A 27,725-nucleotide genomic window follows, 5' to 3' on the forward strand; every position below is an offset into this window, starting at 1 on the left:
TACAAGACATTGGTAAGGCCACACTTGGAATACTCTGTGCAATTCTGATCATCCTGTTATAGAAAGGATATTATTAAACTAGAAAGAGCGCAGAAAAGATTTACTAGGATGCTACCAGGACTTGAGGTATAAGAAGAGGCTGAATAGACGGGGTCTTTTTTCTCTGGAATCTGAGGGGTGACCTTATAGAGGTCTATGAAATAATGAGGGGCATAGACAGGTAAATAGTCAATATCTTTTCCCAAAGATAGGGAAGTCTAAAACTTGACGGCACAGGTTTAAGGTGAAAGGGGAGAGATACAAAAGTGTCCAGAGGGACAGTTTTTTCACAGAGAGGATGGTGAGTGTCTGGAACAAGCTGCCAGAGGTAGTTGTAGAGGTGGGTACAGTTTTGTCTTTTAAAAAGCATTTAGATTGTTACATGGGTATGATGGGTATAGATATAGCGGGCTATTGGGATTAGCTTAGGGGTTTTAAGGCAGCATGGACAAGTTGGACCAAAGTGCCTGTTTCCATGCTGTAAATATCTATGACTCTGTGTAATTGCTACAAGACTGGCTCTAGTTGCTTTGCTGTCAAAGTTACTTGTAAAGAAATTATGGGCTGTATACATAGATGGGAGTCTCAGGAAACATAAGACCCCTCCTACAGTGTATAAAGACAAAGTTGCTGTCTTTAGTATTGAGAGTGAGATTGATTGGAGTGAGAGCAGGTGAAATCCTTTTGTGGATAGGGCTAACATGTTTGGAAGAATGAGAAGAAGTGGATTGTATTGAAAGGGTATGGGCTATATCTGAAATGATGTCGGTTGATGTGGTAGGAAGTAGAGCGCCAGCATTACCTGACATGGAGTAGGAAGAGTGCCAACGTGTACTCAAGTCTTTGAAGCCACAGTACAATTAATGTGCATCACCTATTATTAGTGTCACAAGTAGGCTTGTGTTAGCACTGCAATGAAGTTACTGTGAAAATCCTCTTGTTCAGTGGGTATTTGTATTTAAATTTGCACTTGTGTTTTGGTTTGTGTGCATCTTTCTCTCAGGCATGGTGGGCTAAAATGACTTGATTTTGTGTTATAGCCTGCTGTGATTCAAAGTGACAGTGTTGAGCAGGACCATCATTTGGCCTTGCTTGTGCAGGTGAAATCACTGGGATGGTGACCAGGAACAGGAGACGTAACTGACTTGTTTTTTCACCCCTCCATATTACAGAAATTCTGAAGCCATTTATCATGGCCTTGCCTTACCTGACGCCAGTTAATTGCATTTTAGAGGAGAGCGATCTCGGGGCCTTCCTGACGTGAACCGTGCAATTGTAAACTGAGCACCTCACAGAGAATCACAAAACTGTTACAGCAGAGAAGGAGGCCATTCACCAAGGAGCAGTTCACCTAGTGCTACCTCCTTTCCATAACCTTGCATGTTCCTGCCTCCACCATACTCTCATGCACTGCATTCCAGACCTTATTGTTATTTCTATTTAAGCAAAGTTGAAAGACTTCTCCAGGAAGAATTTAGTGAATTGTATCATAGCCATGAAAAATTAAAAAGCTTGACAGCGTAAAATAGTCAGGCTGAAAGGAAGTTGAGTACAAGGAAGGGTATTATACAATTCATCCATTCAAAGATTGCTTCATAACGTATTAATATATGCAATTTCTAGAACAAAAGGCTATATTTGAGTAATGCATGACTAGCTCAGATAAGATCAAGTTGAAACTCATTCCTGAATTTTTTTATACCACAATCAAACGCTTGATGCTCCTTGGCGTCTTTGAAACCAACAAACTGAACGGAATAGATTTTGTCAGTTTTATTTCTGAGGGTATCTGCAGAAACAATGTAACAACATTAAGCACCTCTCTCTTGCCAAAATCACCCAGTACTTCAGACTCACCATGCAAAGCAAAATTAACTGCCAGTCTCTTTAACATTGCAAACTGTTTAAGTTTCAGTGTATTGATTCATGTCACAAGTAGGTTTACATTAACACTGCCAGGAAATTACTGTGGAAAATCCCTGAGTCGCCACACTATGGCGCCTGTTCGGATACACTGAAGGAGAATTTGGCATGGCCAACGCACCTAACTGGCATGTCTTTCTGACTGCGGGAGGAAACCAGAACACACGGGCTTCCTCAAACCCCTCTTTTGCCCTCTCCATGTTCAGCTCTAGCAAGCATGAAGCTCTCGTGGACCTTATTGTTAAGATTGAGACAATCCATTCGGTTGCCCCTGCTGCTGCCTTGCCCAGTAAGTGAAACCGTCCTTTAGGCTTCTTGTGCCCTAATCTGCATCCATCTCCAATTTTTCCCTTTACTTTTGTCAAGCCCTCTGAGTGTATCTTTTCTACAAGACCAATTCTTGCTCAATCAACTCCAATCCTATTAAACTGATAACCGCCAAAAAATCCCTTCCTGGCTTCTATGCTCGGTGACATTGTAAATGGTTTCATCTTCACATAAGAACATAAGAAATAGGAGCAGGAGTAGGCCATCTGGCCCTTCGAGCCTGCCCCGCCATTCAATAAGATTATGGCTGATCTGTCGTGGCTCAGTTCCACATTCCCGCCCCCTCCCCATAACCCTTAATCCCCTCTCTTATCAAAAACCCATCAACCCGCTTCTTAAAAATATTTAGCGAGGTAGCCTACACCACTTCAACGGGCAGAGAATTCCAGAGATTCACCACCCTTTGAGTGAAGAAGTTCTTCCTCAACTCCGTTCTAAACCGCCCCCCCTTTATCTTGAGGCTGTGCCCCCAGTCCTACTGTCCTTTCTGAGCGGGAAGAGTCTCTCCACCTCTGTCCTATCCGTCCCATTCATCATCTTATACGTCTTAATGAGATCTCCCCTCATTCTTCTAAACTCTAACGAGTACAAGCCTAGTTTATTCAGCCTCTCCTCATAGCTCAACCCCCTCAACTCCGGCATCAGCCTAGTAAACCTCCTCTGCACTCCCTCCAAGGCCAAAATATCCTTGCGTAAGTACGGCACCCAAAACTGCACACAGTACTCCAGCTGCGGCCTCACCAATGCTCTATATAGCCGCAGCAAGACCTCCCTACTTTTATATTCGATCCCCCTTGCTATGAAGGCCAGCATCCCATTCGCCTTCCTGACCACCTGCTGCACCTGCAGGCTGGGTTTTTGCGACTCATGCACAAGGACCCCGAGGTCCCTCTGCACCGTCGCCTGTTGCAGTTTTTCTCCACGTAAGTAATAATCCTTCCTACCATTATTCCTACCAAAGTGGACCACCTCGCACTTGCCAACATTAAATTCCATTTGCCAGTTCCTGGCCCATTTGCCCAGCCTATCTAGATCCTTCTGCAGACTCTCCACACCCTCCGCACAATTTGCCTTTCCACCAATCTTGGTGTCATCAGCAAATTTCGACACCATACACTTGGTTCCCTTCTCCAGATCATCTATATAAATGGTAAATAACTGAGGCCCCAGCACCGACCCCTGAGGCACTCCACTAGTCACCAACCACCAATCCGAATAGCACCCATTGACCCCCACTCTCTGCCTCCTATTTGACAACCAGTCCTCTATCCACGCTAACACCCTACCCCCAACTCTATGTCCCCTGACCTTCTGCAATAACCTCTTGTGAGGTACCTTGTCAAACGCCTTCTGAAAATCAAGAAAGACCACATCCACCGGCTCTCCTCTATCCACCGCCCTAGACACATCCTCATAGAACTCAAGTAAATTTATCAGACACGACTTCCCCTTAACGAAACCGTGCTGCGTCTGCTGTATCAAGCAATTCCCCTCAAGATGCCTCGCTATTTCCTCCTTGATGACGGATTCTAACATTTTACCTACAACAGATGTTAAACTAACCGGCCTATAATTCCCTGCCTTTTGCCTGGCACCCTTCTTAAACAACGGCGTAACATTAGCCGCTTTCCAATCTTCCGGCACTTCCCTGGAATCCAGCGACGTCTGGAAAATAACCACCAAGGTATCCACTATCACCTCCGCCATTTCTTTCAGAACCCTCGGATGCATTCCATCCGGTCCTGGGGACTTGTCCACAATCAGCCCCTCCAGTCTGTCGAGCACCACCTCTCTAGTAACAGTAATGTCATCGAGACCCTCCAGTCCTACCATCTTTCCATCTCTAACACCCGGCAAATTATTCACGTCCTCCTCCGTGAAGACCGAAACATGTACTTCTCATGTACTGTTCCCTATCGATATTAGCAACCTGAACTCACAGAAAACCAGTTAGTCTTTCTTCAGTGGTCGGTAAGTTAATGGAAAAGGTCCTGAGAGATAGGATTTATGACCATTTGGAAAGATACAGTTTAATCTGGGATAGTCAGCACGGTTTTGTGAGGGGTAAGTCCTGCCTCTTAAATTTGATTGCATCCTTTGAAAATGTGTGGGCGAAGGTAGATCTGTTGATGTTGTATACATGGATTTTAGTAAGGCCTTTGATAAGGTTCCCCATGGTAGGCTCATGAAGAAGATAAGAAGGTGTGGGATAGAAGGAAATTTGGCCAATTGGATAAGTAACTGGATGTATCATAGAAGATAGAGGGTGATGGTGGTGGAGGGAAAATTTTCAGACTGGAAGCCAGTTACCAGCGGTGTACCACAGGGGTCAGTGCTCAGTCCTCTGCTATTTGTGATTTTTATCAATGACTTGGAAGAAGGGGTGGAAGGGTGGGTTAATAAATTTGCTGACGACACCAAGATTGGTGGAATAGTGGATGAGGTGGAGGGCTCTTGCAGGCTGCAAAGAGACATTGATCGGATGCAGAGCTGGGCCGAAAAGTGGCAGATGGAGTTTAAACCTGATAAGTGTGAGGTGATTAATTTTGGTAGGACAAACTTGAGTGCAGATTACAGAGTCAATGGCAGGGTTCTCAGGAATGTGGAGGAACAGAGAGATCTTGGGGTTCATATCCACAGTTCTCTGAAGGTTCCCACTCAAGTAGATAGAGCCGTGAAGAAGGCTTATAGTGTGTTCGTGTTTATTAGCAGGGAGTTTTGAGTTGAAGAGCTGTGGGGTTATGCTGCAATTATACCGGACATTGGTGAGACTACATTTGGAGTATTGTGTTCTGTTGTGGTCACCTCATTATAAGATGGATGTGGAAGCATTGGAGAGAGTGCAGAGGAGATTTACCAGGATGTTGCCTGGTTTGGAGGGTAGGTCTTATGAGGAAAGTTTGACGGAGCTGGGACTTTTCTCTTTGGAGCAGAGGAGGATGAGAGGCAACTTAATAGAGTTTATAAGATGATGAGAGGGACTGATAGAGTGGACGTATTTCCTCTGGTGGATATAGCTGTTACTGGGGGCATAACTATAAGGTTCATAGTGGGAGATATAGGAGGGATGTCCGAGGTAGATACTTTACTCAGAGAGTGGTTGGGTGTGGAATAGACTGCCTGCTGTTATAGTGGAGTCGGATACTTTAAGAACTTTCAAGCTGTTATTGGATAGGCACATGGAGCACTCCAGAATTGTAGGGAGGGGATAGCTTGATCTTGGGATTGGACGTAGCTTGGCACAACATTGAGGGCCGAAGAGCTGTACTGTGCTGTAATGTTCTATGTAAAATCCTTAACTCTGTTCTTGTCAGTCAACTGCCCCATCTTCAACCTTTTTTGCCCCAAAGTTCTTGAATTGTGCATCCCCAAATTCATGTCTTTCTTTCCCACTGTTCAATGTTTGAAAAACTCGAGCAGGTTTCTGCTCCTGTCACGACACCGAATGGTTTATCTTTGCATTCCTGAGGTTATCGCTGACATTTCCTTAGGATCTATTCTTTGACACCTCCTCTTCCAGCTCTTATTTCTTCATCAGCTCTTGTGACCTCAATATGCTTCTATGTTGTCAAACCTCTTAGCTGATTTCCAGCATTGGATGAGTCATAATTACTTCCAGTTGGGAAGAATGATGTCATCCTCTTTGGCCCTTGCCATTTTTGCAACTATTCCATCGTCCTTCCTAGTACCTATCTCAGGTCGAATCAAACTGTTCACATCTGCAATGCATTATCTGAACCCCCACCATTGCCCCAGCTGAGTTTCTGAGTCCCTATCTTTTGCATCAAAAGATATCCTAATCCTACTTCCATAGCGTTACCCAATTTGACCACTGCCTTAACCCTCATTCATGTGCTTGTCATCCCCAAACTCTGCTGTTGCAATCCTATCTTGACTGGCTTTCCACCCTTCATAAAAGGAAAGCTCATCCAAAGCTCTGCTGCTCATCTCTTTTCCTTTATCAAGGACCGTACACTCATCACTCCTTTATTTCTGACCTACATTGATTTCAAACACATACTGCTTCCAATTTAAAATTCTTGTCCTTGTGTTGAAATCCCTTCATGGCTTTGTTCCTCCTTATGTTATAAAGTCCCTCCAGCCCCATGGACACTTGCTTTGGTCTCCTATCTATGTTTTCTTGTTACCTGGGACTACTTCTAATCCCAGCAACTGCCACCTCTTGCTGAAAGTGATTGGAAATGCCTTTGTACCGATATGCTGGGCTCCAGGATGGAAATATTTGTGTTGTCTTCTAGTTGTGAGAAAGTCAAAAATATTTAGAAGATAAAAAGTTAATAGTCTTATCAGCAATGAAAATACCAATAAATATAAAACCATTAAAACTTGCCTTTTATTGGTTTTGAAAACGAAATAAACTGCAAGCACGTCTTAGTTTATTGGTGACAATCAGCATAGCTTTGACATCGACGTGAAGGTGTCCAAGACGGTGTTAACAGGAATTTAGCAATCCCAAGAGATATGCAGGATGAAATTTGTGAATTGTTGGAAGATGTTGACGAATGCTGGCCAGGTCCCTTGAGATTGGAAATAAACTGACATAGTACCCATATTTGAAAGAAATCAGAAGAGACCCAGGTATCTGCAGTTTTATATCAGTAACAGTAAATATTGAAACTATTTTTTCAGGAACAGTTTTAAAGATTAACTCAGTAATTAGCCAATACAACTTCAGAAAAGGGAGATCAATTTTGATCAACCAGCTTAACCTTTTTTTTTAAGAAAATGACTGTTTATGTGATTATGAATTGAGAACAGTGTAGAACTTCAAAATGACATTGGCAAGTTGGTGAAGTGGGCAAAGAGATGGCAGATGAAGTTCAATGCAAAGAGGGGATGCATTTTGGGTAGGAAGAGCATGGGGAAACAATACAAAATAAAGGTGAAATTCTTAAAGGGGTAAAGGGTCAGAGGGACTTGGGTGGATAGATCATTAGAAGTGATAAAACAGGTGAAGAGAGCAGTTAATAAAGTGTTTAGTTTTCTGGGCTTTATTAATAGGGACAGAGTACAAAAGCAAGGAGCTAATGCTGAATTTATACACGATAAGTTCTGCTAAGGAAGTATCAACAGTTAGGAGCTAAATTAGAAAGCAGAACCAAAAAAGTAATAGTCTCTGGATTACTACCTGAGCCATGAGCTAACTGGCACAGGGTCAATAAGATTAAGGAAGTAAATGCTTGGCTTACTGGTATTTGTAGTTTTTTTTTCGGGTCTCCGACCCTATAAATCGGCACAAAGAGGAGACCCGATCCTCTGCACTGGTAGAGAATCCCACCCTCCCACCTCCTCTAACCTAATTATAAGTGTGTGGGAAGTTTTTTTTTGTTGTTTTTCTTTTCTGCTGGAAATTGTTTCAGGGATGGCAGTTCAGGCAGTAAGCTGCACGTCCTGTGGTATGTATGTGGTGAGGGACATCAGTAGTGCTTCTGCTGATTTTACCTGTAGGAAGTGTATACAGTTGCAGCTTCTGGAGAAGCGTGTTAAGGAGCTGGAGTTGGAATTGGAGGAACTCCGGATAATTCGGGAGGCTGAGGCAGACATAGATAGGAGTTACAAGGAGATAGTCACTCCTAGAAATGAGTCTTGGGTAACTGCCAGGAAGAGGGGAAAGAAGCAATTGGGGGGACAATCCCCTGGGGCTGTTCCCCTCCAAAATAGGTTTTCTGTCCTGGAGGCTACGGTTGAGGAGGAATCAACTGGAGATTGCCAAAGGGAGCAGGTCTCTGGAGGTGAGCCTGTTGTGAAGGCTCAGGTGGTTAGGGGATGTAAAAGATTGGGCCTAGTGATTGGGGACTCCACAGTTAGGGGGACGGAAAGGAGAGTCAGAGGTAATGGTAGGGACTCAGGGCTGGTGTGTTGCCTCCCAGGGGCTGGGGTCCGGGATGTTTCAGAGAGGGTGTTCAGGACTCTTAAGGGCGAGGGGGATCAACCCCAAGTCATAGTTCATGTGGGGACGCATGACATAGGGAGGGTAAGGGAAGGGGATATTAAGCAGAAATTTATGGAGTTGGGGTGGAAACTTAAGGCCAAGTCGGACAGGGTGGTTATCTCGGGACTCTTGCCTGTGCCACGGGGTAGTGTAGAGCGGAACAGAGAGAGGGAAAGTTTGAACTCGTGGCTGAGGGGATGGTGCAGGAGGGAGGGGTTCAGGTTCTTGAGCAATTGGGGCTCATTCTGGGGAAGGTGGGACCTCTACAGGAGTGATGGTCTACACCTGAATCAGAGGGGAACCAATATCTTGGGGGGAAAATTTGCTAAGGCTATGCAGGGGGGTTTAAACTGATTCAGAGGGGGCGTGGGATCCTGAGTAGCGGGGGTGAAAGTGAGGGGGGCATAGATGGGGACTGCAATGCACGGCATCGTGGGGGTGAAGCGGAGCAGGGTTTGAAATGTGTATACTTTAATGCAAGGAGTATTCGCAATAAAGTGGATGAACTTGCAGTGTGGATCAGTACCTGGGACTTTGATGTTGTGGCCATTTCAGAGACATGGATAGAGCAGGGTCAGGAATGGTTGTTGCAGGTTCTGGGGTTCAAATGCTTCAGTAGGAGTAGAGAAGGAGGTAGAAGGGGGGGAGGGGTAGCATTATTAGTCAAGGATTGTATCACGGTGTCAGAGAGGAAGTTTGATGAGGACTCGTCTGTTGAGGTAGGATGGGCTGAGGTTAGAAATAGGAGAGGTCACCCTGTTGGGAGTCTTTTATAGACCTCCTAAAAGTTCTAGAGAGGTTGAGGAAAGGATTGCAGAGACGATCCTGGTTAGGAGTGAAAGTAATAGGGTAATTGTTATGGGGGACTTTAACTTTACTAATATTGATTGGAATAGCTATAGCTCTAGCTCATTAGAGGGGTCAGTTTTTGTACAAAGCGTGCAGGAAGGTTTCTTGACTCAGTATGTTGATAGGCCAACTAGAGGTGAGGCTATATTGGATTTGGTGCTAGGAAATGAGCCAGACCAGGTGCTAGACTTGGAAGTTGGTGTGCATTTTGGTGATAGTGACCACAATTCGGTTACGTTCACCTTAGTGATGGAAAGGGATAGGCATGAACCTCCGGTCAGTAGTTTTAGCTGGGGGAAGGGTCATATTGAGGCTATTAGGAGAGAATTAGGAAGCATAGGTTGGACTAGGAGACTACAGGGTCTCGGAACGTCCGAAATGTGGAGTTTTTTCAAGGAGCAGCTACTGCGAGTCCTTGATATGTATGTCCCTGTCAGGCAAGGAGGAATTGGTTGAGCTAGGGAACCGTGGTGCACTAGGAAAGTTGATTTGCTGGTTAAAAAGAAAAAGGAGGCTTATGTCCGGATGAGACTTGAGGGCTCAGGTAGTGCACTAGAAAGCTTTAGATTGGCTAGGAGGGAGTTAAAGAGAGAATTAAGAAGGGCTAAAAGAGGACATGAGAAGACTTTGGCTGATAGGATTAAGGAGAATCCTAAGGCGTTCTATAGATATGTTAAGAACAAAAGGTTGGTTAGGGCAAGATTAGGGCCAGTTAGAGACAGCAGTGGGAATTTATGTGTGGAACCGGAAGAGATTGGAGAGGCATTGAACCAATATTTCTCTTCGGTGTTCACGCAGGGGGACATAAATGTAGCTGTGGAGGACACTGGGCTACAGGGTTGTAAACTGGACAGTATTGCAGTTGATAAGGAGGTGTGCTAGTTATTCTTGAGGGTTTGAAAATAGATAAGTCCCCTGGGCCGGACGGGATTTACCCTAGGATTCTCTGGGAGGCAAGGGAGGCGATTGCAGAGCCTCTGGCTCTGATCTTCAGGTCGTCGTTGGTCACCGGTATAGTGCCAGAAGATTGGAGGTTAGCGAATGTTGTCCCATTGTTTAAGAAGGGGAACGGAGACTTCCCCGGGAATTATAGACCGGTGAGTCTTACTTCTGTTGTGGGCAAGGTTTTAGAAAAAATTATTAGGGATAGGATTCATAGTTATTTGGAGAGTAATGAATTGATTAGAGATAGTCAGCATGGTTTTGTGGAGGGTAGCTCGTGCCTTACTAGCCTTATTGAGTTTTTTGAGAAAGTGACCAAAGAGGTGGATGGGGGTAAGGCAGTTGACGTGGTATATATGGACTTTAGTAAGGCGTTTGATAAGGTTCACCATGGAAGGCTTCTGCAGAAATTGCAGATGTATGGGATTGAGGGTGATCTAGGAAATTGGATTAGGAATTGGCTGGCGGATAGGAGACAGAGGGTGGTGGTTGATGGTAAGTATTCGACATGGAGTTCAGTTACGAGTGGTGTGCCTCAGGGATCTGTTTTGGGGCCACTGCTGTTTGTAATTTTTATAAATGATCTGGATGAGGGTATAGTTGGGTGGATTAGTAAATTTGTTGATGACACCAAAGTCGGTGGTGTGGTAGATAGCGAGGAAGGGTGTCATAGTCTACAGGGAGACTTGGATAAGTTGCAGAGCTGGGCCGAGAGGTGGAGGATGGAGTTTAATGTGGAGAAGTGTGAGGTAATTCACTTCGGTAGGAATAACAGATGTGTAGAGTATAGGGCTAACGGTAGGACTCTGAATAGTGTGGATGAACAGAGGGATCTAGGTGTATGTGTACATAGATCCCTGAAAGTTGGGAATCAAGTAGATAGGGTTGTTAGGAAGGCATACGGTGTCTTGGCGTTTATTGGTAGGGGGATTGAATTTAGGAGCCGCAGCGTCATGTTGCAACTGTACAGAACTCTGGTGCGGCTGCACTTGGAGTATTGTGTGCAGTTCTGGTCCCCACATTATAGGAAGGATGTGGAGGCTTTGGAGAGGGTGCAGAGGAGGTTTACCAGGATGTTGCCTGGTATGGAGGGGAGGTCCTATGAGGAGAGACTGAGGGATTTGTTGTTTTCATTAGAAAGAAGGCGGCTACGAGGGGACCTTATTGAAACATATAAGATGATTAGAGGTTTAGATAGGGTGGACAGTGATAGCCTTTTTCCTCGGATGGAGAAAGCTAGCACGAGGGGGCATAGCTTTAAATTAAGGGGTGGTAGTTATAGGACGGATGTCAGGGGTAGGTTCTTTACCCAGAGGGTGGCGATGGATTGGAATGCCCTGCCTGCTGCAGTTGTAAATGCACCTAGTTTGAGGGTGTTTAAGAGATCCGTGGATAGGTTTATGGATGGTAAGGGTTTGGTTTAGGTTAGAGGGTCATTGTTTTTTAACTGGTCGGCGCAACATCGTGGGCCGAAGGGCCTGTTCTGCGCTGTAATGTTCTATGTTCTATGTTCTAAAGAATAGTGTGTGAGGAATGGGTTTGAATTTATGGGACATTGTCACCAACATTGAGGAAGAGGGTGTTCCAATGGGATTGTCTTCATCTGAATTGTGCTGGACCAGAATCCTGGCAAATTGTGTAAGTAGGACTGTAGATAGGGCTTTAAACTAAATAGTGGGGGGGGAGGTTTCAGTTGTATGGAGAATAAGAAAATTAAAATTAAAGGGGAGGGTAGAAGAGCAGATTATGGAGCTGAGGGCTCAGGAGAGGTTAGTAAGGTTTCCAGATCATATTATAGATGCAAGGACTGACTAGGGACAGTCAGCATGACTTTGGAGTGGAAAATCATGTCTCACAAATTTGAGTTTTTTTGAAGGGGCACCCAAGAAGGTAGATGAGAGCAGTGCAGTTGATTTTGTTTAATGGGCTTTAGCAAGGCCTTTGACAAGGTACCGCTGTTGTTATTGCATAAGGTTAAATTTCACAGGATCCAGGGTGAGGTAGCTAAATGGATACTAAATTGGCCCATGACCAGCAGTATGCCTCAGGGATCAGTGCTGAGTCCACTGTTATTTGTCATTTATATGAATGATTTGGATGCAAAAATAGGAGGCATGGTTAGTAAGTTTGCAGATGACACCAAGATTGGTGGCATAGTGGACAGTGAAGGAGGTTATCTCGGATTGCAGCGGGATCTTGCTCAATTGGGCTGGTGGGCTCACGAATGGTAGATGGAGTTTAATTGAGGTAAATGCAAGGTGAAGCATTTTGGTAGGTTGAACCAGGACAAGACATATTCAGTTAATGGTAGGGTGTTGGGGAGAGTTACAAAGCAAAGACATCTAGGGATACAGGTTCATGGCTCATTGAAAGTGGAGTCACAGATGGACAGAGTGGTGAAGAAGGCATTCAGCATGCTTGGTCTCATTGGTCAGAACATTGAATACAGGAGTTGGGATGTCTTGTCGAAGTTGTACTAGACATTGGAAAGGCAACACTTGGGAAACTATGTACAGTTCTGGTCACCCTATTGTAGAATGGATATTATTAAACTAGAAACAATGCAGGAAAGATTTACTAGAATGCTGCCGGGACTTGATGGATTGAGTTATAAGGAGAGGCTGGATAGACTGGGACTTTTTTCTCTGGAACATAGAAGGCTGAGGGGTGATCTTATAGAGATGGATAAAATAATCAAGGGGCATAGATCAGCTAGATAATCAATATCTTTTCCCAAAGGCAGGGGAGTCTAAAACTAGAGGGCAGAGGTTTAAGGTGAGAGGGGAGAGAGATAAAAGTGTCCATAAGGGCAATTTTTCCACACACAGGGTGGTGAGTGTCTGTAACAAGCTGCCAGAAGTAGTAGTAGAGGTGGGTACAATTTTGTCTTTCAAAAAGCATTTAGACAGTTACAATTGCAACCAGCGGGCAATTGCAACCAGCTTAGGGGCTTAATAAAAAAGGGCGGCATGGACGTTGGGCCGAGCGGCCTGTTTCCATGCTGTAAACCCGTATGGCTGTAATAGAACAGAGAGCATAGAAGGTGGCAGGAATCTAACCTCAGCAGAACAAAAATGGTGACAAATATGAGAAGGGAGATGGTCACTGCAGGACTGAGGGTATTATACCTAAATGCGCGCAGTATATGGAACAAGATAAATGAGTTGTTGTGCCCATTGAAATTGGCCAGTACGATGATGTGGGCATCACAGAGATGTGGCTGCAAAGGGATTAGGGCTGGGATCTATATATCCAAGGATGTGTGTTCTATCGGAAGGACAGGCAGATGGGCAAAGGGGGCCGGGTTGCATTGTTAGTAAGGAATGAAGTTACTTTGATAGCAAGAAGTGATATAGGATCAGAAGGCACAGATTCTCTGTGGATAGATTTGAGGAATCACAAAAGTGAAAATACCCTGATGGAAGTTATGTACAGGTCCCCTAACAGTAGTCAGGATGTGGGGCAGAAAATAAATCAGGAGATAAAAAAGGCAATATTACAATAATCATCGGGGACTTCAATGTGCAGGTGAACTGGGTAAATCAAGTAGGTAATGGAACCCAAGAAAAGGAATCGTGGAATGTCTCAGAGATGGTTTTTTGGAGCAGCTTGTGATAGAGCCCACTAGGGAACAGGCCATTCTGGATTTGGTGATGTGTAATGAGGCAGACTTGATTTGGGAACTTAAGCTGAAGGAACCCTTTGGGAGCAGTGACCAGCACATGATAGAATTTACCCTGCAGTTTGAGAGGGAGAAGCTGGAATCAGCATTACATCTATTACATTTAAATAAAGGTAACAACAAAGACATAAGGGAGGAACTGGCAAGAGTTGATTGGAAAGGGAGCCTAACAGGGAAAACAGTGTAACAGCAATGGCAGGAGTTTTTGAGAGTTTTTCGGTAGGCACAACAGAAATTCATTCCATGGAGGAGGAAACATGCTAAGGGGAGGATGAAATATCCATGGCTGATGAGAGAAGTCAAGGACAGCATAAAAGCAAAAGAAGTAGTATACAAAATGGCAAGGATTAGTGGGAAGCCAGTGGATTGAGAAGCCTTTAAAAGCGAGCAGAGGACAACTAAAAAAGCAATAAGGGGGAAAAAGATGAAATGAGTGTAAGCTAGCTAGTAATATAAAAGAAGATAGTAGAGTTCTTTTTTCAATACATTGTATTCCATCTGCCACTTCTTTGCCCATTCTCCTAACCTGTCCAAGTCCTCCTGCAGTTGCCTACTTCCTTAATACTACCTGTCCCTCTACATATCTTTGTATCATCTGCAAACTTAGTAACTGTGCCTTCAGTTCCTTCCTCCAAATCATTCATGTATATTGTAAAAGGTTAGAGGCAAAAATAACCATTGGACCATTGGAAAATGAAGCTGGAGAAGTAATAATAGGGAACAAAGCAATGGCAGAAGAACTGAATAGTTACTTTGCATCATTCTTCACAGTGGAAGACACCAGTGGAATGCCAGAGCTCCAGGAGAGTCAGGGGGCACAGGTGAGTGTAGTGGCCATCATTAAGGAGAAGGTTTTGGGAAAACTGAATGGTCTGAAGGTGGACAAATTATCTGGACTGGATGGGCTACACCCCAGGGTTCTAAAACAGATAGCTGAGGAAATCATAGAGGCATTGGTGGTGATCTTTCAGGAATCACTGGAGACAGTGAGGGTGCCAGAGGACTGGAAAACAGCTAATGTAATACCACTGTTTAAAAAGGGAAGGAGACAGCAGACGGGAAATTATAGACCGGCTAGCCTGACTGGTCCTTGGCAAGAGTTTAGAATCCATTATTAAAGATGAGTTAGCGCTGCTTTGTCAAGGAAGGTCATGTCTGACAAATTTGTGAGAGTTCTTTGAGGAAGTAACAAGGAAATTAGATGAAAGAGAACCAGTGGATGTGATTTATTTAGATTTCCAGAATGCCTTTGACAAGGTGCCGCATAGGAGACTATTAAATAAGCTAAGTGCCCATGGTGTTAAGGGTAAGATCCTGGCGTGAGTAGAGGATTGGCTCACTGGCAAAAGGCAGAGAGTGGAGATAAAGAGGTCTTTTTCAGGATGGCAGCCAGTGTCTAGTGTTGTGCCTCAAGGGTCAATGCTGGTACCATAACCTTTTACAATATACATGAATGATTTGGAGGAAGGAACTGAAGGCAGTTACGAAGGTTGCAGATGACACAAAGATATGTAGAGGGACAGGTAGTATTAAGGAAGCAGGAGACTGCAGGAGGACTTGCACAGGTTAGGAGAATGGGCAAAGAAGTGGCAGATGGAATACAATGTGGAGAAGTGTGAGGTTATGCACTTTGGAAGGAGGAATGAAGGCATTCACTATTTTCTAAACGGGAAAGTGCTTAGGAAATCATAAACACAAAGGGACTTGGGAGTCATTGTTCAAAATTCTCTTAAGTTTAACGTGCAGGTTCTGTCGGCAGTTAGGAAGGCAGATGCAATGTTAGCATTCATGTCGAGAGGGCTAGAATACAAGAGCAGAGATGTACTTCTGAAGCTGTATAAGGCTCTGGTCAGACGCCATTTGAAGTATTGTGTGCAGTTTTGGGCCCCATATCTAAGGAAGGATGTGCTAACCTTGGAAAGGGCCCAGAGGAGGTTCACATGAATGATCCCTGGATTGAAGAGCTTGTCGTATGAGGAACGGTTGAGGATTCTGGGTCTGTACTCATTGGAGCTTGGAAGGATGAGGGGGGATCTTATTGAAACTTACAGGATACTGCAAGGCCTGGATAGCGTGGATGTGGAGAGGCTGTTCCCACCAGTAGGAAAAACTAGAACCAGAGGGCACAACCTCAGGCTAAAGGACGAGCCTTTAAAACAGAGATGAGGAGGAATTTCTTCAGCCAGAGAGTGGTCAGTCTGTGGAACTCTTTGCCACAGAAGGCTGTGGAGGCCAGATCATTGAGTGTCTTTAAGACAGAGATAGATAGGTTCTTGATTAATAAGGGAATCAAGGGTTATGGGGAAAAAGCAGGACAATGGGGATGAGAAAAAATTCATCGAATGAATGGTAGAGCAGACTCGATGGGCCAGTGGCCTAATTCTGTTCCCATGTCTTATGGTCTTATGACACTAGTTAGACCTCAGTTGGAGTATTGTGTACATTTCTGGGTGCCATACCGTTGGAACGATGTGAACGCATTGGATAGCGTGCAGAATATAAGATTGGTTCCAGGGATGAAAAACTTCAGTTATGAGGACAGATTGGAGAAGCTCTGATTGTTCTCCTTGGAGAGAAGACGGTTAAAAGGAGATGCTCAAAATCATGAGGGGGCTGGACAGTGTAGATAAGGAGAAACTGTTCCTGTTTGTAAAAGGATCAAGTACAAGAGGGCACAAATTTAAAGTAATTTGCAAAAGAAGCAAATATGATGAGAGAAAAAACTTTGTCATACGAGTAGTTTGGTTCTAGAATACACTGCCTGGAGGTGTGGTTGTGGCAGGTTTAATCAAAGCATTCAAGAGAGCATTAGGTAATTGTTTTTGTTTAGATAGTGTTCAAGGGAACAGGAAAAAAGCAGGAGAATGGCACTAAGTCATGATGCTTGTTTGGAGAGCCAGTGCAGACAAGCTGGGTCAAATGATCTCTGTGCCATAATAATTCTGTGATTCTATCTTGAAATGGTATACTAAATTTCTGTGCCTTTAACAAATGTTTGTATGAAAGACTGCTGTGCTAAGTATAAATTGGTATTCCAAGGTAAGAGCAATAAAGTAAATTAGCTGAAAAAAATACAGAAATGAGCATTTGTTAAAGGGGATTTGTTAGGTTGATGGAATTTGACTGATGCCTTGACTGAGAAACTGAATGCAAATTGGTCAGTTTTGCAAATTATACCAAAGATGGAGAGGTATTAAATTGATACCCGCAAATCGATACCATGAAACAGAAGTCATGGCCAGAGCAATGGGTGATGAAGTTCAATAAAGTAAAGTTAGACACTACATATTGAAAGGAACAATGAGTGACATTTTCTGTGAACTCTTATTGCAGTAACTTCTCTTAAGATGAAGTTGGTAGGGGTTTGTTACTAATGAACTTGGTGTGCAGTATGCAGTCCTTATAAAGCAGCAATTGATAAAGCAGATGCAGTGAATTATTAAATAAAAGCTGCAGGATACTTGATCCCATACACATCGCATTTGAAGCCAGTGTTGTCATTTCCACATGTGTACAATTCCAGCAGCGATCACTGGATTACTCTCGGGTGCAGGAACCATAGCCAGCTTCCCTCTTATAAATCCAGGGCCAATGAGGCTACTTTTTAATGTCTATACTTCTGTCCTATGATCATATAATTAAGAACAAGCTGGATAGTAGCTTGGACCTTCCTAGGGTTTGTGGATATTTGCTGTGGGAGCAGCAGCAAGAAGGTGGGCAGTGTATTCACCGGTATGGAAGCACCGTTGGGGGAGGGAGGTAGGGAGTACGGCTGCAGAGTATGGGAACACTACGGAGGGGTTGTGGGATACTGTTAAAAAATGTATTCAGCTTCCAAATCCGATTGCTATCTTGGCATTTCCCTCTGATCCTTGTCTCCCACTTCCTTTTCTGGAAGGTGTAGAGATGATCAGGTTGGACCTGATTGTAATGCAATCTGTGCTCCCTTTTCAGCTTCATAGGTTGGAAGATCAACTACTTGAAGCCCCTTGAGGACCGAGCTCCAAGCCCCAGGGAGTGAGGCAATATTTAACTTACTATGATTTTAGTATATTCTTGTGGGAGATTTCACAGGGTGATTTCCAAGGGCAGGTGGAAAGAGAAGGAAGGAAATTGTTTGGCAGCAGTACAAACCACAGCAGCAGGAGAGAGAGCAGAGGACAAAAGAACAGGTGCTTGTGTGGCTGTGACTCAAATGGCTCTTTGAATGGAGAAGAAGAACTTTTTAAATTGATTAACTGAGCAATGACTTAGAATTATGACCTGCATTAATCAAAACAAAACTAAATGCTTATTTAAGATATAGTTTTCTGTAGAAATGATTTCTTGGGAAAAATCTTTGAAAAGTAACAACTTGCATTTCTAGTTGTCTCAATCTCCTTTACAAATGAAGCACTTGGAAATAATTCCCCTGAGTTACAGATTGACCCCTGACCAAGCTCTAGAGTTGCTGTGAGCCAGACTCAGTATTGATTGTAAAGGTGGAAAGAGCATCAAAGGATTCGATGTTAGTTTGGGGATTGAGATAGGAGGCAGGTATGGCTGGGGATTGGGATGTGAAAGTGAATCAGGGTCAAGTTTAAAGTGAGAAAGTGAGAGGAATCCAGTCATCGAGGAGCAAAGACACCAGCTTTGCAAATCATTTTAAAGCTTCGGTTTCTGCAAACTTCAAAATGCAACTGTAAGATCTCATGGGCAAGCAAGCATAATTCCACCTACATTGGAGACCAAATCCAGAGGAGCCAACCGATCAGACAAATAAAATAATTAAAGACATTGCATTGATAAGTAAATGTGACCAGCTTCTATCTTTTGATAATTCAAAGATTCATTTTTGCAACAAATGAGCAGTTGGAACAAACAGAATTCAAAATCTCTTTAGTGCAGTTTTAATTATCTAGTAATTTGAGTTGAACTACTTGGGGTAGGCCTTGTGCGTCTGTGAAAGTATTTGAAAACAAAATACTTTGAGACAGTTGAGAGAAATAGAAGTATTTATGCCTATATTTTTCTCTTCATACTTTTCTTGTTCAAGCAGAGAATGCCTTGGATGAAAACGGGATTGCAGTAATGCCCAATGCAAACTGGGAGGATAACATTTCCCGGTTAGGTACATCGCAGCTTTCTGGACTCAACACTGAGTTCAACAACTTTAGATTGTGAATTTTTCCCTCGATCTTGACCCGCTTTTGTTTTTGTTTTGTTCCCCCACCCTCTCCCATGCAGCCACCTATCCCTTGATTTTCAATTTTGTCACCACTGAACACAGACCTTTGTTCTCTTTTTCATCCGTTCTGGTATTTTATGTGAATGCCATTATTAGCACTTCTTCAGTCTCCACCGTTAACATCTCCTTTGTCTTGTCCATGTTGTCAATTTCACCCTAGCTCTGAGCAAGCTCTGACTTTCCATCTGTCTGCAACTACATAATTCATTGCATTTCTATCTTCTGTCCTGTAGAAGGCTTATATGAACTCTGCTTCTCTCTCCACAGATGCTGCCTGGCATGCTGAGTTTATTTTGTTAGGACCTGTTATGGTTGAAAGTGCTAATTTTAAAAAGAGAGAACAGTGTCAGGCGGGGGTAGTGTGAGAGGAGCTCAGGAGTTAAATCTATATGTCTGCTTACAATGCGGAGTGAAACTTGAACGGTTTACATACCTGGCTCACAAAATCTGATGACCAGATTCTAAATTATACATTAAGTTTTGTGGTACTTTATTTTTCCTTGATTTGATTTATTATTGTCACATGTATTGGTATACAGTGAAAAGTATTGTTTCTTGTGTGCTATACAAATAAAATATACTGTTCATGGAATATATAGGGGAGAAAGAACAGAGGGGTGCAGAATATAGTGTTGCAGTCATATCTGGGGTGTAGAAAAAGATCAAATTAATATAAGGTAGGTCAATTCAGGATAGGAGTTGTTCTTGAATCGGTTGGTACATGATCTCGCTCTTTAATATCTTTTTCTTGATGGAAGAAGGTGAAAGAGAGTATGTCCAGGTTGCGTGGGGTCCTTGATTACACTGACTACTTTTCTGAGGCAGCAGGAAATGTAGGCAGAATCAATGGATGTGAGGCTGGTTTGCGTGATGCACTGGGCTACGTTCACACCCTTTGTAATTTCTTGCAGTCTTGGTCAGAGCAGGAGCCATACCAAGTTGTAATACATCTGGAAAGGATGCTTTCAATGGTGTATCTTTAAATGTTGGTGAGAGTTGTAGTGGACACGCCGAATTTCCTTAGCCTCCTGAGAAAATAGAGGTGTTAGTGGGCTTTCTTAATTATATCGTGGCATGGAGGGACTCGGGCAGGTTGTTGGTTTCTGGACACCTAAAAACTTGAAGCACTCAACCATTTCCACTTCGTCCTTGTTGATGTTGACAGGGGCATGTCCTCCACTATGCTTTCTGAAGTCAGTAACTATCTCCTTTGTTTTTTTGATATTGTGGGAGAGATTATTGTCGTCACACTATTTCATCAGATTCTCTGTCAGTCCTGTACTCCGTCTCATTGTTTGAGATCTGACCCACTATGGTGGTGTCATCAGCAAACTTGAAAATGGAGTTGGAGGGGAATGTGGCCACATAGTCATTCAAGTATAAGGAGTACACCTAGTTCAAGTAATCCATAATTATTTTATTTTACTAATGATTATGTTACTAAACTAATAATCAAGAGGCCTGGACTAATGTTCAATGAATCCTGCCACAAGATTTGGAAATTTAAATTTAAAGAAAATCTGGAAATAAAAAGTTGGTATGAGTGACCAAAATAAATTGTTCAATTGTCATAAAGTGCCAACTGGTTCAGTAATTAGGAAATTCAGTCCTTAGGAAAGGAAAGCTGCAGTCCTTATCCCGTGGTGCATGAATATAATTCCAGTCCAGTGGAACATAGTTGATACTTAACTATCCTCCAAATTGGTCAACCAAGCCTTTCATTTGTTAAGGATGGAAAATACATGCAATTATTCACCAACATATCACTGCAATGTTGCAAAGTGGTTTGTACGCAATCAGTTTCATTATGCAATGTGATTACTGTTAACAAACCAACCTTGAGAGAGATACTCATATCTAAGAATAAATAAAAGAAAGGGGTGGCACGGTGGCACAGTGGTAAGCACTGCTGGCTGACAGCATCAGGGACCTGGGTTCAATTCCCGGCTTGGGTCACTGTCTGTGTGGAGTTTGCACATTCTCCCTGCATCTGCATAAGTTCCTCCAGGTGCCTCGGTTTCCTCCCACTGTCCAAAGATGTGCGGGTTAGATGGATTGGCCATGCTAAATTGCCACTTAGTGTCAGAGGACTCATTAGGGTAAATGGGGGTAGGGCCTGGGTGGGATTATGGTTGATGGAGACTCGATGGGCCAAATGGCCTCCTTCTACATAAGAAATAGGAGCAGGAGTAGGCCATCTAGCCCCTCGAGCCTGCCCCGCCATTCAGTAAGATCATGGCTGATCTGTCGTGTCTCAGTTCCACATTCCCGCCCTCTCCCCATAACCCTTAATCCCCTTGCCTATCAAAAACCTGTCAACCCGCGTCTTAAAAATATTTAGCGAGGCAGCCCCCACCACTTCAACGGGCAGAGAATTCCAGAGAAGTTCCTCCTCAACTCCGTTCTAAACCGCCCCCCCTTTATCTTGAGGCTGTGCCCTCTAGTCCTACTATCCTTTCTGAGCAGGAAGAGCCTCTCCACCTCTATCCTATCCATCCCATTTATCATCTTATATGTCTCAATGAGATCTCCCCTCATTCTTCGAAACTCTAACGAGAACAAGCCTAGTTTATTCAGCCTCTCCTCATAGTTCAACCCCTTCAACTCCGGTAACAGCCTAGTAAACCTCCTCTGCACTCCCTCCAAGGCCAAAATATCCTTGCGTAAGTGCGGTGACCAAAACTGCACACAGTACTCCAGCTGCGGCCTCACCAATGCCCTATACAGCTGCAGCAAGACCTCCCTACTTTTATATTCAATTCCCCTCGCTATGAAGGCCAGCATCCCATTAGCCTTCCTGACCACCTGCTGCACCTGCAGGCTGGGTTTTTGCGACTCATGCACAAGGACCCCGAGGTCCCTCTGCACCGTCGCATGCTGCAGTTTTTTGCCACGTAAGTAATAGTCCTTCCTACCATTATTCCTACCAAAGTGGACAACCTCACGTTTGCCAACATTAAATTCCATTTGCCAGTTCCTGGCCCATTCGCCCAGTCTATCTAGATCCTTCTGCAGACTCTCCACACCCTCCGCACAATTTGCCGTTCCACCAATCTTGGTGTCATCAGCAAATTTCGACACCATACACTCGGTTCCCTTCTCCAGATCATCTATATAAATGGTAAATAGCTGAGGCCCCAGCACCGACCCCTGGGGCACTCCACTAGTCACCAACCGCCAATCTGAATAGCACTCATTGATCCCCACTCTCTGCCTCCTATTTGACAGCCAATCCCCTATCCACGCTAACACCCTACCCCCAACTCCATGCCCCCTGACCTTCTGTAATAACCTCTTGTGAGGGACCTTGTCAAACGCCTTCTGAAAATCAAGAAAGACCACATCCACCGGCTCTCCTCTCTCCACCGCCCTAGACGCATCCTCATAGAACTCCAATAAATTCGTCAGACATGACTTCCCCTTAACGAAACCGCGTTGCGTCTGCTCTATCAAACAATTCTGCACTATAGGATTCTATGATTCTATGATTCGACTTCAAAATAAATCTTCCTGTACTACAATGGGCTCCAAGCCATCTGTGAGGATTCCTGAGTGCCTGTCTCAGTATTCATTGAGAAATATTTAAAAAATTAATGCATAAAGAAACTACTGCAGATTCATGTTGGGTTGGGGAATGAAGGATTTGTCATATGAGGAGCAGTTGAGGAGTCTGGGTCTGTACTCGATGGATTTTAGAAGGATGAGGGGGGAATCTAATTGAAACTTACAGGATACTGAGAGACCTGGATAGACTGAACATGGAGAAGATGTTTCTGCTAGTGGGAGAGACGAGAATACGAGGGCTTCGGAGTGAAGGGATGCTCCTTTAAAATTTCTTCAGCCAGAGGATGGTGAATCTGTGGAACTCATTGCCACAAAGGGCTGCAGAGGCTAGGTCACTGAGTGTCTTTACGACGGAGATAGATTTAATCAATAAGGGGATCAAGAGTTGTGGGGAGAAGGCAGGAGAAGAGTTGAGAATCAAATCAGCCATGATTGAATGGTGGAGCAGACTTGATAGGCCGAATGGCCTAATTCTGATCCTATATCTTATGATCTTATGGGTTCAAGGCAAATGATCTTGATTGTGCTGAGAATAAAAATGGTTAATTTTGTCGTTTCAAGAGCATAGACCTTTGGATGTTTTTAGTTTTGAAAGTTGTTTTGTTCATGTACTCTGTATTCTGTGTTTTGCAGGTGATTAGCTGTGTATTCTGTGTTTTGCAGGTGATTAGCTCTATGAGCTCAGTAGCAGAACACTGCCTTCCCTCTCTACTTCGCACCTTGTTTGATTGGTACAGGCGGCAGAATGGAACAGAAGATGAATCCTATGAATATAGACCACGGTCAAGTACAAAATCAAAAGGGTAATTTATTTTCCTTTTTTCCCCGAAAGCCAGGGAACATAAAACAATCCATGGTTGCTTTTAAAAATTTATGCTATTATGATTGATAATTTTTTAAAAAAGATGAATTTCCTGCATGATTAATATAAATAAACTGATGGACAAAATTTTATTTTTTGAGACTTTGCTGTAACAAATAAAGTAAAATAAATATGGTGCAAACAGTCACCACACACAACAAACTAAAAAAAGGTACTTCTGCATTATCTAACTGATGCAGTCACAATAGGTCTTACAACCCCTCTCACTGTGTGACAAACTTTTGACCGATAGTAACATTGCTGGAACAAGTCCAAAACAATTCCCAGTTTTACAGCAGGCTCACTTTTCCCTCCCATGCCAGGCCCACTCCAAACGACTCCTTGTTCCTGAAATCCCCCAAATTCCTGTCTATTCCATCCCTTTATTTTGAATGGAAAACAAAGTCTCACAAGCATCCTTTTTGGCAGTTGATACAAAACATTTCTGCAACTTCTCAGCAGATCTACTTTTCCTCTGAGCCTGAAAAATATCTAATGTGGGATAGTGTGGAAAGGTGTGAAACCTGTCACTTTATTTCATTGGGATTCTGTTTGAGTTTCTCCCCCAAGGCAACCAGATTACATAGGTATGTCACCCAGCTGGGGCACTTCCAGAATCCGATATGTTATATTAAGTTTAACACAGTATTTTTAACTGGAACTACCTTGTAAATTAGTTCAACAACAATATTATTAAATGTTTAATGTAAATTCCCAAGAATGTCATATTTATGTATTTATTGTTGTCTCCCGTAAATGTTAGTAAACAGTCAAGTCCCAGTTCTGTGGTAATATTAATGTATCATCTCATTACAATAACATTTGTAACAGTACCTTAGAAGAGAATGAGGTGAATTTATGTTTTTGTTCCTTTTGTCTCTGAGAAACCATTCAGTCTCTGCTAAAGACTCCATTTCCTAAAATGGGAGTATGAGAAATGATGGATTTGATGCAATAGTCTCAATACTACTTGAAAATTTCTTGGGTGGCTTACTTGACTTGTTATTAGACCTTCTCAGGAGTTACCCACAGACCAGACAGGGTAAAGATTTCCTTCACTAAAGGACTTTAATGAATCCGATGGGATTTTGCAACAATCCCAGAAAATGCTGGAAAAGATGAGCAGGCCTGACAGTATCTGTGGAGAGCAAATAGAGCAATTTTTTGAGTCTGGGTGATCCTTTGTCAAGGGCAGAAGCTTTCTGTCTGCCTTGAACTCCTCCTCTCAGCACTGGGCAGGAAATGACCCTTAACTGGCCACAACCACCTCAATTTCAAGAGCAGGCTGGTCACCCCACCTCTTTCAATCATAATATTTTTGGCAGGAAAGCATCGGGAAAGCCACCCGGGAAATTTTACTTGCCTCCCCAGCATCCAAACCGTGCAAGTAGGATATTGTAAGATTCTGCCTCATGTTTCTGGATGCAGGCCTCTGGACTACTAGTCCTGTGCTGCTCTGTCCTATGTTTTTCCATTGGAAATTCTTCTATTGTAGAAGAGACAATAATAATTTGTTGTAAAGTCTGTTCTTTTGAAAAATGGGAACGTTGTTTTTGTGGTGAAGTTTTGTTCCAAAAGTTTGCCCTCGAACAGTAATAATACTTGAGTACTTAGTAAACATTTTGCACAAAAAACATGCGGCAACAAAATTGGGTGGCTGCTCAAAGGATACTTATTATTTAACCTTCAATGGAAAGTATTACTTTAACAATGTCCCTGTTTATTTAAATAACCTGTAGTTATTGTAACAGAATATTTCAATAATGATCCCAACAACAACTTTTCCTTTGTAACCTTTTATGAATTATAATCCACATTGCTTTGAATACAGCTACCTTTATTGGTAAAGTAAAGCTCATGGGAGACAGGGTAACATGGTAAACTGGATAAAATTTATTTTAGTTTATTTGTTACAGCAAAGCTCATGGGATACAGGGTAATGTGGCAAACTGGATAGTAACAGGAAACAAAGGGTTGATGGATGTCCTTGCGAATGAAAAGTTGTTTAAAGTAGTGTTCCACAAGGCTCTGTGTTGGGGCTCTTGCTGTTTGTATGTATATTATAAATTAATGATTTGGACATGAATGTTGGGGGGATCATGATTGGAAAATTTGCAGATGACACAGTGATTGGTCGAGTAGTGAATATTGTATAGGATAGCTGTAATCTCCAGTGCAATTTAGATGTGTTGGTGGAGTGGGTGGTAAAGTGGCAGATGAATTTTAACATAGAGAAATGTGAGGTAATGCATTTAGGGATGTCAAACAATTATAGGGACTACATAATAAATGGGAATATGCCAAGAGGGATAGACGAAGTGAGAGATTTTGGTGTGCAAGTACACTGGTTCCTAAAGGCAACAGTTCAAATAGATGAGATTGTAAAGAAGGCATATGAATGCTCCCCTTCATCAGCATATAAAAGTAAGGTATGGAATTACATAAAACATCCTTGCTATAATTTTTCTATGATTCTGTGGTTTATTTCTGAGGTATCTCAGTTATATAAACAGATCTCTGCTGAGAAATTTGGCTAGTGGGGAGATTAATATGGCAATATTATGGAGTGAACTATTATACAGTAAATAGAAACAGAAGGTCTAAGGTTAAAAAAGATTAAGAACCTGCTCTTATGCTAACAGAAACAACAGCAGCTTGAATTTATACAGCATCTTCAATGTGGTAAATTATCCTGGGATGCTTCACAGATGTGGATGTGCTGGCGTTGGGCTGGGGTAAACACAGTAAAAAGTCTGACAACACCAGGTTTTAGTCCAACCGATTTATTCGATAGTAAACTCACAAGCTTTCGAGGAACTCTCCATTCACCTGATGAAGAGGGAGTCCCCTCGAAAGCTTGTGAGTTTACTATCAAATAAATCGGTTGGACTAAAACCTGGTGTTGTCAGACTTTTTACTATGCTTCACAGAACCATTCTAAAGCAAACGTTTGTCACGCATTTCAAGATACTAAGGCAGAAAACTAGAAGATTGGGAAGAGAGCTTAGTTTTAAGGAGAAAAGGGAGATTTAGGGAGAGAATTCCAGGGCTTTGGGTCTTAGAACATAGAACATTACAGCGCAGAACAGGCCCTTCGGCCCACGATGTTGCACCGACCAGTTACAAAACAATGACCCACTAACCTAAACCAATCCCTTCTCGTCCATAAACTTGGAATCTAAAGGCATTTGCATCCATGATGGAGCAATTAAAATGAAAATGTTGAGGAGGCTGGGATTGGAGGAGAGCAGTTGTTTTGGAGACTTGTGGGCTGAAGATAGAGAGAAAGAAGAGTGAGGCCATGGAAGGATTTGAAAACAAGGAAAAAAAGGATTTTAAAATTGAGTCATTGATTAACTGTGAGCCAACATCAGCAAGCTCAGTGGTGGTGGTGGGCAAATGAGATTTAGAATGTAGGATGTGGGGATATGGCGAGGTCATTACAAATGATGCATTGGCCACAGTTAGGAGGATGGTGTGGTCATCTGTGTCAAAGGCTGAAGACAGGAGAAGGAACAGTTTACCTTTGCCATAAATGCATAGGGTGTAATTTGTGACTTTGATAAAAGCATTGTGTCAGGGACTGAATCATGGTTAGCCGCATTTGATTCTGGAGATCTGGAGAAAATGGGCATAGATTTTGGAGGTACCAACACGATTGAGGACTTTGAAGAGAAAAGGGAGGTTGCAGATGGGACTGTCATTTGCAAAAATGGTGATTTCAGAGGTTGGCTTTTTTGAGGCAGGTGTAATATGGGACATTTAAAGGAAAGAGGGCCATTATCCAAAGTAAATCATTAATATCCTCACACTTGTTGGTGAAGTTGGAGGATGGGCAGAGGGGTTCAAGAAGATAATTTGCAGTGGGCAAAAGAAGGTACGCATTATGTTTGCATTCAAGGAGATTCCCGGAATTCTGAGCATTTTTGACATACAGAGGATCCAATAGTGCTTTATATGGCCCAGCTAAAACTGGTGATGAATGGCTGAACCAGATGTCCTCTGTATCTGTCCCTAGGTCTTAAGAAATTGGAATTGAAGGTTATGCTGCTAGAATGGCCAAGATGATAAAAAATAATGGTTTTACTAGGGACTGTGGCGTTAAAGATGGAGGTGAAGATGTGATTGAGCACATAAACAGCCACAGAAATGCACTGAATTTGGAATCAGAAGCTAAACAGTTGGGGTTTTGAAAGTACAGTTGTAAGTGAATTGGGTTAGAGTTTCCTTCTAGGGAAGCAGGATTTGTGGGGGAACCGTAGGATGGTTACAACCGAGAAGGAGGCTGTTTGGCCCATCAAGCCCGTGCCAACTCTCAACAAGAGCAACCTATTTAGTCCTACTCATTAGAAGTCAC

General features: G+C 43.0%; 1 protein-coding gene across 12 annotated transcripts in view; it reads left to right on the top strand.

Annotated features, from left to right (window-relative positions):
• The window catches only part of fryl (furry homolog, like), a 474,495-nt gene that overhangs the window by 184,064 nt on the left and 262,706 nt on the right, over nt 1-27,725 (top strand). For all 12 annotated transcript variants that reach the window (XR_013886541.1, XM_080187850.1, XM_080187842.1 and 9 more), the window contains one exon: nt 23,170-23,309. Coding sequence is in view for 11 of the 12 variants with exons in the window: in XM_080187850.1 (XP_080043976.1) it covers nt 23,170-23,309 (140 nt within the window). In the remaining variant the exon portion in view is untranslated. The remainder of the gene's footprint in view (nt 1-23,169; nt 23,310-27,725) is intronic.

This window comes from Carcharhinus amblyrhynchos, chromosome 1, assembly GCF_965287045.1.
Source record: "Carcharhinus amblyrhynchos chromosome 1, sCarAmb.v2.hapA, whole genome shotgun sequence".
NCBI lineage: Eukaryota > Metazoa > Chordata > Chondrichthyes > Carcharhiniformes > Carcharhinidae > Carcharhinus > Carcharhinus amblyrhynchos.